At 45.6% G+C, this 19,672-nt stretch overlaps 1 protein-coding gene across 3 annotated transcripts in view; it reads right to left on the bottom strand.

The window, feature by feature from the left end:
• MAST4 (microtubule associated serine/threonine kinase family member 4) overlaps window positions 1-17,505 on the bottom strand; it is a 605,067-nt gene extending 587,562 nt beyond the window's left edge. For all 3 annotated transcript variants that reach the window (XM_065905692.1, XM_065905694.1, XM_065905693.1), the window contains exon 1: window positions 16,901-17,505. In XM_065905692.1, coding sequence (XP_065761764.1) covers window positions 16,901-17,242 — 342 coding nt within the window. In that variant the 5' untranslated portion in view covers window positions 17,243-17,505. The remainder of the gene's footprint in view (window positions 1-16,900) is intronic.
• Window positions 17,506-19,672: the final 2,167 nt, after the last annotated feature.

Genomic DNA, 19,672 nt, shown 5'->3' with positions numbered 1-19,672 from the left:
GCATCATGAAATCACCTGGTAAACCTGTATTTATCATTTTTCAAAAATCTGTGTTTCACTTTCCTTTTAATTACCACAAATGATCTCTAAAGGGACATTTAGAGAGGCTCTGATGACATCATCCTCATTGCTGGAACCTGGCTATAAATTATTTGGAGGGGAGCCTTCACCCCCACTTTTTAAAAAATTGCACTAATTCTATAACTCAGTCTTAACCTTCACATGAAGGGAGGGGAGAAAAACAGGCGAGAGAAAAGCAAAGAAAAACAGCAGCTTGTGGCACAATGAAGAAAACCATCCACACAGGTGCTATGAGACAGCCATCACTCCTCAGCTCTGGATTCAGGTTCTGGGTAAAACAGCCTTAAAATACACATTCAAGTGTAAAGCCCCAATGGAACAAGGATACGTGGCAATTATTTGGAGCCTCATCTACAGGATGTGTCAATCCTATCATTTGAGTTAAACTAAAAGAACAAGCATCGGAGAATGCCCACACTTGTCTTTCTGATAACAGCCATCCTAACAGGCCTAAGATGAAATCTACCACCTTCTGCCTTAAATTTTGAGCCTTCACAGGCTTTCTCCGTTAGAATTGAGCTGAAAAGTGGCAGGAGATAATGCTTCGGGTTAAAAGAATCTGCCCCAATATGGGAAGGAGTCTTGGGCATCCATATGGGTGTCCTAAAGACAAAGAGAAGTCATCACCACACCTTCAGGACGACAGCCAGAGCCGCCATGTGGCTGCAGTGGAGGCTGAGACCGTGGACTCTCCTTCCCCCAGCTCACCTTTCAGGGACACAGGAGGGAGTCAGTGAGGGCAGGGCAGGGCCCCCATCCAGGCAATCAGATGTTGAGAACTAACGTTCACTCACTAAGTCGAGTCTGACTCTGTGACTCCATGGACTGTAGCCCGCCAGGCTCCTCTGTCCATGGAATTCTCCAGGCTAGAATACTGGAATGGGTTGCCATTCCCTTCTCCAGGGGATCTTCCCAACCCAGGGATCGAACCTGCGTCTCCTGCATTGCAGGCAGACTCTTTACTGCCTAAGTCACTAGGGAAGCCCTGGAAACCAAACCACCATTTAAAACATCTCTATGGGACTTCACACTCCAAGCTCCAACTAATCCCCAAAGCTCAGGCTAACAGCTTAGATTAGAAGTGCCAGCCTCTGGTTTGAAAAAAAAAAAAAAAAAAACACTGGTAAATGTAATTTCTCTTGATAGATTCTAACTTACCTTTGCAAACAAACTTTAGTCCACTACACAGGGTGGGTGGCTAAGATCCAGAACAGTACAGGAGGGCCCTGGCTGGCCTGGGGGAGCTGTGCTTAGCTGCTCAGTCGAGTCTGACTCCTTGTGACCCCATGGTCTCCTCTGTCCATGGGGATTCTCCAGGCAAGAATACTGGAGTGGATTGCCATGCTCTCCTCCAGGGGATCTTCCCAACCCAGGGACTGAACTCAAGTCTCCTGCATTGCAGGCAGATTCTTCACCATCTGAGCCACGAGGGAAGCCCAAAAAAACTGGAGTGGGTAGCCTACCCGTTCTCCAGGGGATCTTCCTGACCCAGGAATTGAACCAGGGTCTCCTGCATTGCAGGTAAATTCTTTACCAGCTGAGCTACCAGGGAAGCCCAATGGTGAAGCTAAGACCATATAAATCTTTTAAATTTAAGAAGTATTGTTTTAAAAACCAAAGATTTCTGATCTAGACAGGCTTGTGACAGGATGTATGGCCTAGAGGAACTCCAGACAGGAAACCCAAGTCTTTTCTGTTTGGAGCCTATTGTAATAAGCAGATTCTGCCACTGCCCTAAGAATCTGCAGATGCTCTTCTGCAATCAGGCTCTGAGAGTCAGCACTAAAAACCATCATTTCACCTACAACAGTAATTCCTGGAGCACACAACAGTATGCTACTTACTGCATCAAGAAAAATACAAGACTGGCCCTGTTATCCAGAGTCCAATTCCTCTGTAGGGCTTGGGAGGTAAGAGCACCCTCAACATGTATCCATGCTGACCAACAGAAACATACCAAATAATTTTAAAAGATGGGCAAAAGCAGATTTGTCAAAAGACAAATGTGAATGAACAGTTCTGTAACAAATTATATACTGATGACAACTTTAAAATGTTAAATCAAAGTTTCTGTAGTAAGAGGAAACAGAAAAAAAAAAAAAATCAGAGCTGGAAAGGACCACCTTTCGTCCCATGTGAACTCCATGGGGTTAATACCTTGCCCAGCCAGGAGCAGAGACATAGTTCAGAACTCCTAACTTCTCCACCAACACTCATCCAGTCCTGACAAAGTTGCCAGAATTTCTGACATTTCTACTGACAGCCGTTTATCCTGAGCACCAGTGAGTACAGTCCAGTATCATTGTTAAAATTTTAAGGCTAGTTGTCAAAATGTCAACAGCAATTAAAATAATTCCTTGAAACATCTGGCCAAAAATGGCTCAGAGTTACAAGTGTGGTTGTAATGAACAAGTTGGCAGAATACAGTTTCCCAATGCTCACAGTGAAATAAGAATTGGTTTAATGTCAAAAACTTTTCATTTGTTGAAACCCACTCAGCAAATTAAACCTATGATCTTGGGTTTTAGGCCACCAGTTAAATCTTCACATAGCATGGCTCATAGTTTCATTGAGTTAGACAAGGCTGTGGTCCATGTGATCAGATTGGTTAGCTTTTTGTGATTGTGGTTTTCACTTTGTCTGCCCTCTGATGGAGAAGGAAGAAGAGGCTTAAACTGGAAGCTTCCAGATGGGAGAGACTGACTGAGAGGGAAAATCGGTCTTGTTCTGATGGGTAGGGCCATGCTCAGTAAATCTTTAATCCAGTTTTCTGCTGAAGGGCAGGGCTGTGTTCCCTCCCTGTTGTTTGACCTGAGGCCACACTATAGTGGAGGTAATGAAGACAATGGTGACCTTCAGAAGGTCCCAGGCATGTACTGCTGCGCTCAGCACCCCCAACCCTGCAGCAAGCCACCGCCAACCCACACCTCTGCCAGAGACTCCTGGACACTCACAGCCAAGTCTGGGTCAGTCTCTTGTGGGATCACAGATCCTTTCTCCTGGGTCCTGGTGCATACAAGGTTTTGTTTGTGCCCTCCAAGAGTCTGTTTCCCCAGTTCTGTGTAGGTTCTGGTGGCTCTACGGTGAGATTAATGGTGACCCCTTCAAAGAGGGCTTATGCCATACCCAGGTCTGCTGCACCCAGAGCACCTGCCCATGCAGCAGTCCCCTGCTGACCCGTACCTCCACAAGAGACACTCAAACACAGTTCTGGCTCAGGCTCTGGGTCTTGGTGAGCACAGAGTTTGTTTGAGTCCTCCGAGCATCTCTAGTAGGTATGGGGTTTGATTCTAAACACAATTTCACCCTTCCTACCATCTTGCTGGGGCTTCTCCTTTGCCCTTGGATGTGAAGTATCTTTTCTTGGTGGGATCAAACATTCTCCTACTGATGGTTGTTCAGCAGCAAGTTGTAATTTGGGAGTTATTGCAGGAGAGGATGAACACACGTCCTTCTACTCCGCCATCTTTACCCTTTGCCTAACTCAATGAAACTGTAAGCCATGCTGTGTATGGTCACCCAAGACGGACGGGTCATGGTGGAGAGTTCTGACAAAATGTGGTCAACTGGAGAAGGGAATGGCAAACCACTTCACTATTCTTGCCTTGAGAATCTCATGAACAGCATGAAAAGGCAAAAAGACAGGACACTGAAAGATGAACTTGCCAGGTTGGTAGGTGCCCAATATGCTACTGGAGATCAGTGGAGAAATAACTCCAGAAAAAATGAAGAGATGGACCAAGAGCAAAAACACCACCCAGTTGTGAATGTGACTAGTAATGGAAGTAAAGTCTGATGCTGTAAAGAACAACATTGCATAGGAACCTGGAATGTTAGATCCACGAATCAAGGCAAATTGGAAGTGGTCAAACAGGAGATGGCAAGAGTGAACATCGCATCTTAAGAATCAGTAAACTAAAATGAACTGGAATTGGTGAATTTAACTCAAATGACCATTATATCTACTACTGTGGGAAAGAATCCCTTAGAGAAATGGGGTAGCTATCACGGTCAACAAAACAATCCAAAATGCAGCACTTGGATGTAATCTCAAAAATGACAGAATAATCTCTGTTTGTTTCCAAGGCAAACCATTCAATATCACAGTAATCCAAGTCTATGCCCCAACCAGTAATGCTGAAGAAGCTGAGGTTGAATGGTTCTATGAAGACCTACAAGACCTTCTAGAACTAACAACAATAAAGGATGTCCTTTGCATTACAGGGGACTGGAATACACAAGTAGGAAGTGAAGAGATACCTGGAATAGCAGGCAAATTTGGCCTTGGAGTACAAAATGAAGCAGGGCAAAGGCTAACAGAATTTTGCCAAGAGAACGCACTGGTCATAGCAAACCCCTTCTTCTAACAACACAAGAGAATACTCTACACATGGACATCACCAGATGGTCAACACTGAAATCATATTGATTTTATATTCTTTGCAGCCAAAGATGGAGAAGTTCTATATAGTCAACAAAAACAAGACTGGGAGCTGACTGTGGCTCAGATCATGAATGCCTTATTGCCAAATTCAGACTCAAATTGAAAAGAAGGGAAAACCACTAGACCATTCAGGTACGACCTAAATCAAATTCCTTATGATTATACAGTGGAAGTGACAAGCACATTCAAGGGATTAGATCTGATAGAGTGCCTGAAGAACTATGGATGGAGGTTCGTGACATTGTACAGGAGGCAGTGATCAAAACCATCCCAAGGGGGGAAAAATGCAAAAAGGCAAAATGGTTGTCTGAGGAGGCCTTACAAATAGCTGAGAAAAGAAGAGATGTGAAAGGCAAAGGAGAAAAGGAAAGATATTCCCATTTGAATGCAGAGTTCCAAAGAATAGCCAGGAGAGATAAGAAAGCCTTTTTCAGTGATTAGTGCAAAAAATAGAGGAAAATAACAGAATGGGAAAGACTAGAGATCTCTTCAAGAAAAGTAGAGATACCAAGGGAACATTTCATGCAAAGATGGGCACAATAAAGGACAGAAATGGTATGGACCTAACAAAACCCTAAGTTACTAAGAAGAGGTGGCAAGAATACACAGAAGGACTGTACAAAAAAGATCTTCATGAACCAGATAATCACAATGGTGTGATCACTCACCTAGAGCCAGATATCCTGGAATGCAAAGTCAAGTGGGCCTTAGGAAGCATCACTATGAACAAAGCTAATGGAGGTGATGTAATTCCAGTTGAGCTATTTCAAATCCTAAAAGATGATGCTGTGAAAGTGCTACACTCAACATGCCACCAAATTTGGAAAACTCAGCAGTGGCCACAGGTCTGGAAAAGGCCTATTTTCATTTCAAGCCCAAAGAAAGGCAATGCCAAAGAATGCTCAAACTACTGCACAATTGCACTCATCTTACACACTATTAAAGTGATGCTCAAAATTCTCCAAGTCTGTCTTCAACAGTATATGAACCTTGAAATTCCAGATGTTCAAGCTGGATTTAGAAAAGGCAGAGGAACCAGAGATCAAATTGCCAACATCCGTTGGATCATTAAAAAAGCAAGTGAGTTCCAGAAAAAAACATCTATTTCTGCTTTATTGACTATGCCAAAGTCTTTGACTGTGTGGATCACAACAAACTGTGGAAAATTCTTCAAGAGATGGGAATACCAGACCATCTGACCTGCCTCCTGAGAAATCTGTTTGTAGGTTAAGAAGCAACAGTTAGAACTGGACATGGAAAAACAGACTAGTGCCAAACAGACTAGTACTAGGAAAGAAGTACATCAAGGCTATATACTGTCACCCTGCTTATTTAACTTATATGTAAAATACTTCATGCTAAATGGTGGGCTGGATGAAGCACAGCTGGAATCAAGATTGCTTGGAGAAATATCAGCAACCTCAGATATGCAACTGACACTACCCTTGTGGCAGAAAGTGAAGAAGAACTAAAGAGCCTCTTAATGAAAGTGAAAGAGGAGAGTGAAGAAGTTGGCTTAAAACTCAACATTCAGAAACGTAGATCATGGCATCTGGGCCCATCACTTCACGGCAAATAGATGCGGAAGCAAAGGAAACAGTGAGAGACTTTATTTGAGGGGGGCTCCAAAATCACTGCAGATGGTGACTGCAGCCATGAAATTAAAAGACACTTGCTCCTTGGAAGAAAACCTCTGACCAACCTAGATAGCATATTAATAAGCAGAGTCATCACTTTGCCAACAAAGGTTCATCTAGTCAAAGATATGGTTTTTCCAGTAGTCATGTATGGATGTGAGAGTTGAACTATAAAGAAAGCTGAGCACCAAAGAACTGATACTTTTGAACTGTGGTGTTGGAAAAGACCCTTGAGAGTCCCTTGGACTGCAAGGGGATCAAACCAGTCAATCCTAAAGGAAATCAGTCCTGAAATGAATATTCATTGGAAGGACTGATGCTGAAGCTGAAACTCCAATATTTTGGCCACCTAATGCAAAGAACTGACTCATTGGGAAAGATCCTGATGATGGGAAAGCTGAAGGCAGGAGGAGAAGGGGACAACAGAGGAGGAGATGGTTGGATGGCATCACTCACTCTATGAACATGAGTTTGAGTAAACTCTGGGAGTTGGTGATGGACAGGGAAGCCTGGCATGCTGTAGTCCATTGGGTCGCAAAGAGTTGGACATGACTGAGTGATTGAACTGAACTATATCTTCACCCTGATCTTTAAAGTTCTTCAGACACTTAAACTCGTAATGCCAAATGCACAGGACATACAGCGGATAATAATAGAGCACTGCCCCCAAATTTCCACTGAGGCATTCTGTGTGTCAAGACATCATTCTGAGTGTTTTACATGCATTTACTCAATGTTTGCAAAAGTCTTTTAAAGCTTAATTGGCAATTCAATTGGCCCACACTACCACACTTTGGCTAAGTGACACTCTCAACATCATAGAGTCTAGTGGGATAGAGACAGAGAAACTTAACTATATGACAAGAAGATGTGTGTGCAAAATGAGAATGAGAGAACAGTTGAAATAGTATCAGGAAAGGCCGTGAAAACTGCTAAGTTCTGTACAAATATTAACAATATATACATGATCTGGCATAACCCAGGAGCAAAGATAATGAAGCAAAGTTCTCAGAAAAAAAGATGCTTTGCTAACTCCAATTTCTAAAGTTAAAGAAATCAAGATCATCTACTTTTGTTAATAGCACACTCAATTTTATACTTTCTACTTCTTCTTATGCACTTTTCCCATCTTCAGTAGGCTTTGAAGATGACTGATAGCCAAAGTGAGATCCCTAAAGCATTATAATATGTCTAATCACTAAAAAGAAAAGCTAGCTTGTTCATCACAAAATAAGGCAGAAAATCCACACCTAGGAATTATAAGACAAAAGGTAAATAGCAAAGTGAGAACAGAAGAGCTTTTCAGTTAATTATTAGTGAATCATAAGATTGAGTAACCAAAAAAAGTCTCTCCCCCAAATATTCTGTTTAAACAAAGGTTTTACTACAGTCTTCCAACCAAAGTGATGTGTGCTGTTCTTTTTAAAATTCTGATGACTAAGCTATAGGTAGGAAGGGGCTGAAAGAAACAGGGATGAATTAGAACACAGAATGACAGGTAACCTAACACACAGAAAGTGATGACTCAAATACTTTTAAAGGAATTTAAAACAGCACGATAGTAGCAGGTTACACAACTGTCACATTGTCACTCTACTAATCTAACTCTTCCCAACAGGACTTATTCCATAACGTTAAAACTATTGCCGTCAGCTTTCTCCAGGTAGAAATGTTTTAATTTAAAAAATGGAATTCTTGAAAAGTCAAAGTGACACTGGCATTATAATAAAGAAAACTAGGAGAGTTCGCAGTTAGAATTTCCATGTTCTCTTTTGTCCTAATAGAAACTCTGCATCAGGACTGGGACCCACTATCACCAGGGATTAAAGTGAGTCCTAAAAGGTCTCAAGAGGCCGTTTTGAACCAGACTCCTCTTCCCAGCCAACAATGAACTGGGGTAGCTTATAGGCAAACAGTGTTTGTAGAACAACAACAACAACAAAAACATATCCAAAGTGGTACATGAAATAAAATATACAGAAGTAAAATTTCAACAATACATAAAGTGCCAAAACGTAGCAGGGAAAGAAGGTAAGTATTTCCTTACTTGACCAGCAGTTTCTCTCTCGTTGTCCTTCACTCTCTCGTGCTCACATGTGCTCGCTGAGTCTTTAAGGCCGCGCTGGCTTAACCTAGCAATCTGACTTACTCGTCTCATAAGAGCCAGAAGAATAGGAAGGTGGGCGTCTTCTTGGGTCTTCCTGATTTGTACTCTACTGATTTGAGATGAGTCAGAAGTTCTCCGTAAGTAAAACTTCTCAGTGGTCCTTTCCCTCCAAACAAACGTTTGGGATTGCCCTTTTCTCTAGAGCTGCTCTCCCCAACTCTTCGTGGCTGCATCTTGGTGAGGAGCCTGGGAGATGCCCTTTTAAACAGAGAAGCCTGGGCTGATGACGACTTTAGTTACGACTCAGATGCTTTCAATTAAGTGCTCTCCCTCCATTCTAGCTACATGTTTTAAATTAAAAAAATAAAACTAGCCAACTAAAACTAAAGGAGTGGCAAAGCAAATTCTGTGAGTTTGAGTGTCCAGGAGCTGGACACGTTCCTGTGGAGCCAATTTTTTCATCAAGAACCTCTTTGTGAAATTAATCATTTAACCTTCATACATAAAATGAATTTCATCACAACTGCATTCCATTTCAATATCTTAATGCAGTCTACCTAGCAATGATTGCCCTAAGAAGCAATTGTGAATTTGTAATTTCTGAGAATATAAGCCTCAAGGGCAGTGTACAGCGGCGTAGGATTTTAACCACCGACTTTAACCCGATTTTACTTTATTTCCCTATCACTAGTGAGGCACTGGGACCCTTCCTGCATTTTGAAGGTACATCCATCTGTGCATAAAGAAATGTCTGAAAAAACAAATGTTAACACTGGAACCCCAAGATATGATGATCTTGTTATTTTTTGTTTGTTTTTAAAACAAACTTGGAAAGGCATAAAATCATCTACCAGGAGCTAGCTACCTACCTACCTTTTCGGCTTATTAAAGTAGCTGAGCAAGTCTTAAGGCAGAGGCCAAAATACCCACACCTGAGATGAGTTTCAAATGTATATTCTGCTACCCACACTAAAGTGGGCATGCCTGTGAGCTGGCCACTGAAAACACCCCCCAGATACAAAGTCAAGAACATTATAATTAAGTTTTCATTTTCCACACCATAGCCTATGAAATTAGTTAAGAAAAGAAGGCCAATTTGTCAGTATCCCCAGCCTCCCCTCTACCAACCCCTGCCCCCAATATCAGTACAAAGCATTAGGGCTGAAATGTTCAGTGGAAGTAGTATCATAATCAAAAGTATATGGCCTGTGTCCAACAGGAAAATTGATGGGCCAGCAAAAGAGTGCAGGCATAGGGTACAAATTTATCAGCTGTTTCAGAGACACATGTACCTGGTTATGAATTAAAATCATTAAATAAGAAGTTAGCTTTTTCATTAAAAGAAGTTGGAGAAGCAACCAGAAATTTCACACAAGTTCTATACACTTAAATGTATGTGTATGTGTACCGCTGACCACGGTCCTGAACTGACGTTTCACATTTAAGGAAGGGTGTTCTTTCCTAGGGGCTTCCTCAGAGATTCAGCAGTAAAGAAGCCAGTCTGCAACGCAAGAGACCCAGGTTTGATCTCTGGGTTGGAAAGATCCCCTGGAGAAGGGAACAGCTACCCACATTAGTATTCTTGCCTGGAGAATCCCATGGACAGAGGAGCCTGGCAGGCTGCAGCCCATAGACTGTTGGACGCTACTGAAGCAAACTGTGCATGCATTTCTCTCCTAAGCCTGACTTGGGAGAGAAATGCATTGACACGTGACTACTGTCCAATCCTTTCCAGGAATCCTGAAGAGGTGAGAGAGAAGGACAAAAGGGGGGAAAGAAAGAAGTATCCACAAGCTGCTGGAGAAAGAGATTTCTGCTTGACTGTATTTGATCTTATGCTCTGCCCCAAAATAATAGGACCCAATAAGAAATATCTGATTAATACCAGACTAAATAGAGGCACAAAGGGCACAGACAGCCTTGAACTGAGGGATGGAAAGCTGAGTGAATGTCAACCTAAACAGGGACACGGGGCAGAGCACCAGGCTGGCGGAAGGGAAGCCACCTGCAGTCACTGCACCAGTATTTATCTGAGTTATAGCAGAAGTGGATCTGAGGCTTTTGCAATTTTGCCTTAAAAAATTGAACTGTTTATACTACCCCCAAAGGGATAAAAGAGACTTTTTGCTGGGCAATTCACATACATGAGTTCTTGCATTTTTACAAGTTCTATCTCATTTCTAACAGACTCCCCTCTGTGAAGTTGGGGGTGGGGGTAGTCCCTGGACCACCACCCAATTCTTATATGAACCAAAGTTGGTTTCCAGAAGATCATTTTATTTCCTTGTCACTGTCTTCTCAGCCTCCAATCATCACGAAGCACTGGGTCATGTCACCAGCCTCACCACATGGCTGACTAACTTCCTGGGCTCAGTTAGTAATCTGCATGTTCACAGAGTCTTTGAGGACATCATTTAATAAGTGATCACTCACAGCAGATTCCAGGAGCAAAAGAGAGATCGTGTCTTACAGAAGAGTTAACGAACCATAGTCCATAAAGCTTTGCTATTAGTATATTGTAAGAAATGCTGTGTCCATGAAATTAAAAATGATCACTCTGTTACACATCTACCTACTCATGAATGAAAGGGCCTCCCAGAACCATCAGCAAACCATGCTGGTAGCATAATCCATCAGGGAAGGGACGTCCAGGTGCTGATTATTCCTGGTTATGGCGCTGATATTCTGCATAAACCAGCTTTTCCGCACTCGGTCATACTAGCAAACACCATCATGGAATGCATGTGTATGTCAGGAATTGTGCTGGGACCTCTATATAAAACTCTCATAACAACCCTCTGCAGTAAATGCAAGCCTGTCCATTTTACAGAGAAGGAAACAGTTTTGGTATTAATAACTGTTCCAAAGGCACACAGCCTAGAAGTGGCTGAACCGGGGTCATTAGTCTATACTCTTAGGCCCTACAGACCCTGACCCCAGGGCAGGGAACACTGGCTGCTGGTCTGAAGCGATGGTGAAGAGGAGCACAAGGCCTTCCCAGGCATCACCATAAAATGTGCGACCTTGCTCATAAATGACCCGGGGTATCTTTCATCTCAAAAGGACAATTATTTCTTCTTAGATATACAAGGGCATGTACATCAACACACACACACACACACACACGTGCATGTTTGTGCATGCACGCACGTACACACACACACAAAACCTCATTCAGTTTTCTCTAACACCAAGCCACCTGGTTATGGATCCTTCTCATTGTGAGAACTTCTCTCCCAGGATTCTCCCCATAGTTTACCATCTTCACAGCCTGCACTCCAATGTACATTCACACCCTTCTTCCCAGGGGCAAAAACACAAACAGCTGGGCTTAAACGCTGTATCCAGTCAGTGTCAGGGGACAGATAGTCAGCCTTTGTCACTGGCTCCAAAACACTGGTGGACTGACATTTCCTAGAACACCTCAGACCCGGGGTGGAAACGGTAGAAGCCTTGCTTCCCTGACGCTGACCCTTCCTTCTCTAGGAACATGCAGGTGAACAAGCCAGACTCTCAGAACGTGTGTTATTAGCTCACAGACACCGCACTTCCCAAGGCCAGAGAATCACGCCACCTCGGGGCAATCACCCCTTATTCTCACCCCAGGTCGATGGCCCCTGCAACCGACTGTGGAAATGAGCGTTTGCATGGCCCTCTTCTCAGTCTCCATTCATCACTGAAGGTTTTCCTGCAAGAAAATCCTAGTCTTAAGGCAACACTGCAGTGAGAAGCAGCATCAACAGTCACACGAAGGTGTTCTCTCGAATAGACCTACACTCATTTCCCGATCCATTTCCTGTGTGTTTACATGGATTCCTGAGCTCCACTTTCCAGCAACACGCCGTTTACTGAGGTGCCATCTTCTTGGGGCGTCAGATCCCAGGTAACCTGGGACATTCCAACCAGCTACACTGCAGCATCAACAGGCGGGCTCCACACCGCCTGGCCTCCGGGAATGCCAGTCTGACTGAGTCATTTCCTTGTTTCAAACCCTCCAGTGCGCTCCCAGGGCCTCAGAATAAAATCCAAAGGCCGTGCATGACCCAACCCCTGCTTCCCTCCCCCACATCCCCCCACGCCAGGCCCTTCTCTGCTTCATGCACACAACGCAGATGTCTCTTAGCTCCTAGACCCATAAGCTCTCTCTGCTACCCACATCGCTCTATCCCTTCCCTTCTCCAAAAACTCCCCAGGAAGGCAGTTCCCACCTCCCACGTGAGAAGAGGTATATACTCCCTCACTGCCTGTTCCCCATCTACCACCTCGGAAATCAATTAGTGAAGAGTCATGTGTTTCGGGAGTATCCCCCGCTACACTAGAAGCTTCGAGAGGTCAAGACTATCTCTGTCTTGCCCACCTTCATGATCTCAGCACCCAGGGTGCTGCTTCTCAGGCGTCAGACTCAACATACATTGACTGTCTGCTGTCTGACATTGTGAACCTGTGACTCTTATTGAATCAGGGAGTCAAAGACAAGACTCAATGATACATGTGCCAAGATTTACGTGCTACTTTTTTTTTAAATTATGTAGCTGCTGTGATTCATAAAATATCAATGCACAGAAAAGCTTCACTCTATTCATGGCTGCTATTTTGCTAGTTATTCTCTTCACCGGTGAAGTCTAGATATTCATCTATGCGTGATGTTAAAATCAGTCTTCAAGCTCACATCATTAATAGAACACTTAAAAGACAACCCTAATTGTGCCTATTGTTAATAAGGGCAATTGTTTTCCCCCTCCTGCCAGTAAAGTAAATCCTTTAGGGTAGCAAAGTATGAATGAAACACTTTATATTGAGTTGAAAATCCTTTTAGCTACTAAGCCTTTATTCTACCATGCCTTTCTACAATCCCTGAAAGTTTCAAGTTCTAACACACAGAGTGAAAAGCAGAGTTAATGCACAAGTCCTTGCACAGGCATTGTGACTGGATCCTCACTGATTTGACTTTCTTAAAAATTTAGCTGGAAAACCTGCTTATAAACTGGGATCCATGAGGTTTGTTTTTTTTTTAATAAGAGATCTAGAGGCTTAAGCATAATTCACAACAAAAGAATACTCACATGGTCACCCTTCAGTCAAATGTGCAACTGTTTTCAAAGATGTATTTTCCTCTTTCATTCAAAATATATGTACTGAGCCTCCACTAATGTATTAGAAGCACTGGGTCAACACACAAAGACAAAATCCCTGCCCTCAGGAGTTCATCGACAGACAACAGACAGCACTGAGAACTTTATGAGGGTCAGCACAGGTGCTCTGAGAAGGGACGGGGCAGAGATGTGCCTGGGAGCAAATCTCAGAAATGCTGTTAGAGGGACACTCCAATTTAGTTCATCATGACTATTCTAAACACAGCCTGTTACCCTCAACTTGCAGAGACCCCAACGTCCACAGGTTTGGGGAAATAGGGGGAAAGTCAAATGCACTTTATTCAAACAAAAAACCATACACCATCTCTCTCAAGTGTCTGATTATTAAGTACATGATAATAACAACAATTGTCATGTTAAACTATTGTTTTTTAGACACCAAAAGCTTAAAGGGTTGATGTAAGTCTATGAGACTGTAAGTTTACACAAATACTGACAATAAGATAAAATATGAAGTAGGTCAAACACTGTTGATATTACTAGTGTCTGCTGCTGCTGCTGCTAAGTCACTTCAGTCGCGTCCAACTCTTGGCGACCCCATGGACTGCAGCCCACCAGGCTCCTCCGTCCATGGGATTTTCCAGGCAAGAGTACTGGAGTGGGTTGCCAGTGCCTTCTCTGCTAGTGTATGCAAGCAGCTTTAATAAAGGTGCATCAAAAATTAGCACTGCAATCATACACTAGGAAGTTGAGTTTTGCTGCTTTTTGAAAATTGATGCAATAAGTTACTGAAAAAAAATTTTGGAAAACAGTGATTATCCCAAGCTAGACACATAATTTTTAAATCTAAATGAATCTTTTTCCATTTTATGGGTTTCACTTAAGGCTTTTAAAAGGCTTTGTACTCGGTACCTTGCTATTGCATAACTAACACTACACTAACAGTGCTTTGCCATAATACATCTGATACAAATAAAAACTGTTTTCCAGCTTGTACTAATACAATGGTAATAAACAGAATAGCCACAGCCTTCAGTTCTCTGAAAGTAGGGAGCAGATTAATTTTGCATAAATAAAATAAGCCAGCCCAAACTTGTACCTCCTTTCACAACATTTCTAATCACAAATGAATCTGAAAAATTAATATTCAATTCTAGATACTATACTAGGATTAAATTAGGTGGCATGTATAAAATGCCTAATGATTCTATTATTATTACTCCCATTTAAGAGGGGAAAAATCAGGCCTTACATCAATGGAGTAGTCCACATCCCACATACAGCTAAGGTGGCAGAGCTGGACATCAAACCCACATCTTTCCACCAAACTGAGACTGTGTGACCCAGTATTCCTCACTCAACCTACTAAAATTGTATTTATAATGATACCTATTTTCTGAGGAGAGGATGGAGAGCTTTCATTAGGTTCTCAGAGAGACCCACTGCACCCCCTCGAAGGTTAGGAACCCCTCCCTGCACCAGTGTAAGAGCCAGAAAATGTGCACTGGACTTCAACCCCTGCCATAAAGACTATCATTCTCTACTCCACAGTTTCAGTCTTGCTTTAAAATTCTCAGAGCAAGTCAAGATTTCCACTCCTGGACAATTTCCAGCATCCCCTGCCACAGGTTAAGTTACACAATAAACTGCAATACTGTATCACTTTACATCCAATTCTGAGATTTCACAAATACTGACCAATGTTATTTAGTCATTCCACTTTTCAAAATGTGTTTCAATCAACCAATCCTCACTGCAGTGCCTGTGAAATAAGCTATCATTATATCCACTTCCAAGAAAATAAAACACTGTCACCCTGAGGCCAAGCAATAAACCAGCTACAGGATCCCGAACAAAAGTGAGAAGTTCCTGTCTTCCTTGGCCTGGGATCTGCAAGACCATGTTATGTATCATGAAGCATACGCCTAGTTTCCCAGAAAACACAGGGCAACTAACTGTACCACCTTCTCTACCAATGGCAGCACTATATTGGAATCTAATAGTATTAATAAATCATTAAGTTGGGTCATATCCCCAGGTAGCTCTGTGATACGTGTGGTGCTCAGCTTAACTCTTGGTACTCTGTTCCTAGGATCAATCTGAAGTTTGGATTCATCCTAAATTCCTGATCAAAAAACGGGAGTGTTCGTGGGATAATAAACTTTACCTTGAAGTTCACTGGTCATACCCCTCACTTCACAGATTATTAAACTGACCTCAGAGGAATCAACTCATCTGAGGTCTCACGGTTCAGGAGCACAGGCAGTTCTAGAAAGCAGATCTCCAGACACCTGTCCAGGATGCCCACGCTCCACCAAGCATTGGGGAATGGGTCCTGATTACTGCCAGAGGGTTCACCAACCACTAGGGTTTGCTCCGTCTCTGCCAGGCTAGGAGTTGACTCTCCTCATTCTGTACCAGATCCAGTCTTTACCTGCAGGCTGGGGTCCAGAGGGGGCTACTGTCAGAACACTGACCTCAGCCTGCATCTTCTGAGGGGCAAAGACAATTACTTACTAAAGCTAACCCCATCAGAGAGGAGGAAAATACAACTCTGGCACTGAGGAACTAACTTCACAAGGAGGCGGCTCTGTTAGGGTAATGTTTTATTTATGGCCCTGCGTGATCAAGATGACTTCCCAAGAAACGTCCAAAGCAAACAATCAAAGACACCAAGAACCTTAAGCTTCCTTAACTGTCCTCCAAAGACAGGAAAAAGCCAGAGAAAACAGACGGGAGGACACCAAGTCACGGTCTCGATGTATCAGGACGCGACCCACAAGTTTCACACAAATATTCTTCCAAGAAACCAAGGTGGACGAATAAACCAGGATGGACACAGTTTCCCGAAGGAGGAGCTACATTCCCTATTCAGTCTGGCGACCGGAACGCATCTGGACACCCCGGAACGAGTCCAAATGGGAGATGCAGAAGCTCAGTTCAGCGCTGCCAGCCCAGAGCTAGGAGTCCTCCTCTCTCGAAGAACGGACGCCGGGGGAACAGCCAAAACCACCCTCCCGCGATCCTGGGGCGGATGCTACCGAAACCCGCCGCGCAACTTCGCGGGTACTGCCCCCAACTGCCCCCCACCCCCTCACACCCATCCCTTCACCCCATCCCCCTGTGCACAAGCGCCACGGCGCGAAGCAACGCCCACTTCGGAGAAGGAAGTCTCAGTTGTGGGGACAAACCAGGTGGTGAGTGTCACATCCATTCACACACCCAGCGGAGCAAATCCAGACCTGGAGGAGTTTGCGGCTCTGATACTGTAATAAGCCCACTGTCAGGCAGCACATGTACACGAACACACACACACACACACACACACACACACACACAAGTGACAATCACGGGGAAACCAACGACCCACAGCGAGGCTCCTAACTGTCATTACCCGGGGCACGGCGCACAGCACCTGGGGTCCCTTCCCCGCTCCATGCCCCAGTGCGCACTGCCCACCACTGGCGTGCGGGGTAGAGAGCTGGGGTCGCCTGGCAGCCCGGACCAGAGGGGTCGAGGTGGGAAAGGCGGGGCCCACCTCCTCGTCCTGCTCCTCCTGGGACGCGCTGCTGCCCCGGGGCGCGGGTGGCGCGGCTCCTCCCGGGCGCGGCGGCGGCGCTAAGACTCCACGCTCCGGCACCAAGAGCGCGGGAGCCCACGCCGCGGCCGGCCGAGCTCCACCCGGCGGCGGCGGCGGCGGCTGCTCGCGGGAGAAGCCAGGCTCCCCTTCCTCCGACAGAGTTTCCGAGCCCGAGGAGGACTCCGCCGAGGAAGCGCCGGGCGAGGACTCGGCAGCCACCGCAGGGGCGGGAGTCGGAGCACTGTGACTGCTGCAGCCGCGGGGCATCGGCTCAGGCGCCTCCGAAACTTTCTCCCCCATTTCCCTCTCGGACCCAAAGTGCGGCCCGAGGGGCGGCGGGGGCGAGGCGCGCACTCAGCGCCTCCCGGGGAAGCCGCGAGCTGCTGGGCTCCGGCTCGCTCTCGCTGCTGCTCCCGGGCTGCGGGGAGCCCCGCCGGCGACTACATGGCCGCGGCCGGACCGCCGGAGCCTGCAGCCAAGTTAGCAGCCGCCCGGGCCTGGCGGCTGACGGGAGCTCCCTGGCGAGGAGGCATGCCAGGGCCGGTCCGCGCTCCGCTCCACAGTCCTCCGGCTCTGCGCCCGAGCCGCCGGGACTGCGGCTTCTCCGGCAAAACCTGCCTCTGGGACCGAACGGGGCCGGCGAAAGAGATGGGCAGCAGGGGGAGCCAATGGCGGGGCAGGCGCGCCGGTGGGCGGAGGCTACGGCGCCCCGGGCGCACCGGCGTCAGGTAGGGGAGGCGGGGCCGAGGCGCGGGCTGCGGGGTCCCGCCTGAGATCCCCGGGCCCCGGGGACGCGAGGGAGCCACCCGGCCCTGGAGGGTCGGAGTGGAGCCCGGAATCCGAGCCGAAGGCTGGGACTCTGAATTTAGCCAAGGAGTGGCTGGCGGTCCTGGGAACCCCAGGAGGAGAGGAGATGGCCGAGGGGGGCAGTGCAACCCTGGAGAACTGGACTTTGTTTCGAAAAAGTGGAATCCAGGAAACTGACCAGAGGAGAAGTAGCGGGGCTATAAGGGTAAAAGGAAACACAAACAGTCAGGCACACGCACGCACCCACCTGCGTGCTGGAGGAGAAAGGGGGAAACTTCGTGGTATGGTGAGTGCGTCCAAACCCAGCTGATCTCCGATCCCAGATTCCCCACTTCAGCTTCATGGGCTTCAGGATCCTCAGCTGGAAGTGAAGACGTTCACACCTGTCTTGTCTCCCTGTGAGCAGAGTTAGAGCAAAAATATACACAGCTCCAGCAGACTGCCTGGCTTAGACACATGAAGGGTTTTCAAAAGACTATTTTCTCTCTTTATTTGTTTGTCAATTGAATAAAGATGTGTGTACATTTTAAGGGGGAGGGAAATGACAAATTATGCCGCTATGGCGCCTCAGTGGTAAAGAATCCACCTGCAATGCAGGAGGCCAGGGTTCCTGGGTCGGAAAGAGCCCCTGGAGAGGTAATGGCAACCCACTCCAGTATTCGTGCCTGGAAAAGTCCATGAACAGAGGAGCCTTGTGGGCTACAGTCCCTGGGGTCGCAAAAGATTCCGACACGAATGAGCAGCTAAACAACAATTTAATTAGGGCCAAGAATATGCCCAGCTCTGTACCAGATACTAGACAAAGCTAAATTAGAGAGGAGTACTGGCCCACCATTGTCTGTCTTTCCACATCATCCAAGCAGAGGATGAAGAGAGATCACATTTCCACTTTAAGTTCTCCTAGCTCTGGCTTGCAAACCAACAAAATGCAGGACTAGTTGCTTCATTTTCTTTACCTCTAAGAGCCAGGAGAAAGAACTTCCACCAAGGATACCAATAGAATCACCTTAACAGCCTCCCCCTGGGTGGCCTTCAGGGTGATGGGGTGACTTGAATTTCTCAGAAGCCAGCAGGCAGCTCAGCAGTGGGAAAAAAATGATTCCTCACTCGCCTTTAGCTCCATTCCTATTCTGAGCTCTAGCACTGCAACCTGGGAGATAAATTCAACCAGATTCAATTCCACAGATGTTGATTGAGATGTGTGCCCAGTGCTTGCAGGGTATACAAAGATGGATAAGGCAGGTCCCCTGCCCTTGAGGAGCTTACGGTCAAGCAAGAGATTGATGCTGCATAATATAGCTCCGATATTAATTTTCCAAAGCTATGGTAGTGCTGCAGGAACAATGTGCCACGGAAGAAGAGGGGAGAGTGACAGAAAAACAGTTTAGGTCCTCAAGCTCGGGAGTCCTCAAGCATCTTAGATTTCTCTTTGTCAGGACAGCCTTACCAAAGGTCCTTAAGAACTGGAGGACTCAAGCTGAAAGCCCCTTCAGCTAATGAGCCCTTTTATGCTATCACCGTATTTAGAAGTGATACATCATACAAAGTGCTTCATCACGTTGGACAGCAAGCTTTGTCTGAATCAGTTTCCTCCCCCAAGATGAAGGGGCAGGAAATATGATGTGACCCCACTGCCACAGACAGCCATACTGAAAAACACCTCGGGCTATCAGGCTTCCACTGTGACCCTTCGGAATTATCTGAGGGGCTGTGAAGACCCGCTGAGGCAAAAGAACAGTTTTAGGGCCTTGACTAGCTGTGGGAGCAAGGCTAAAAAGAGAGCACAGTGGGGCAGTCTGAATCCGACCCCCAGCCTCACAATTGCTTTTCTCCTCAGGAGGATTGGTCTTTATCTGAGCCCCTATGTGGTTGATTCACCATAGCTGAAGTAAAATGATGACTTAAGCAAGCCATTCACATGAA

Source organism: Muntiacus reevesi, chromosome 14 (genome assembly GCF_963930625.1).
Source record: "Muntiacus reevesi chromosome 14, mMunRee1.1, whole genome shotgun sequence".
Lineage (NCBI taxonomy): Eukaryota > Metazoa > Chordata > Mammalia > Artiodactyla > Cervidae > Muntiacus > Muntiacus reevesi.
Note: the sequence above shows the minus strand (reverse complement) of the source record. Positions and strands in the feature narration are given on the sequence as shown.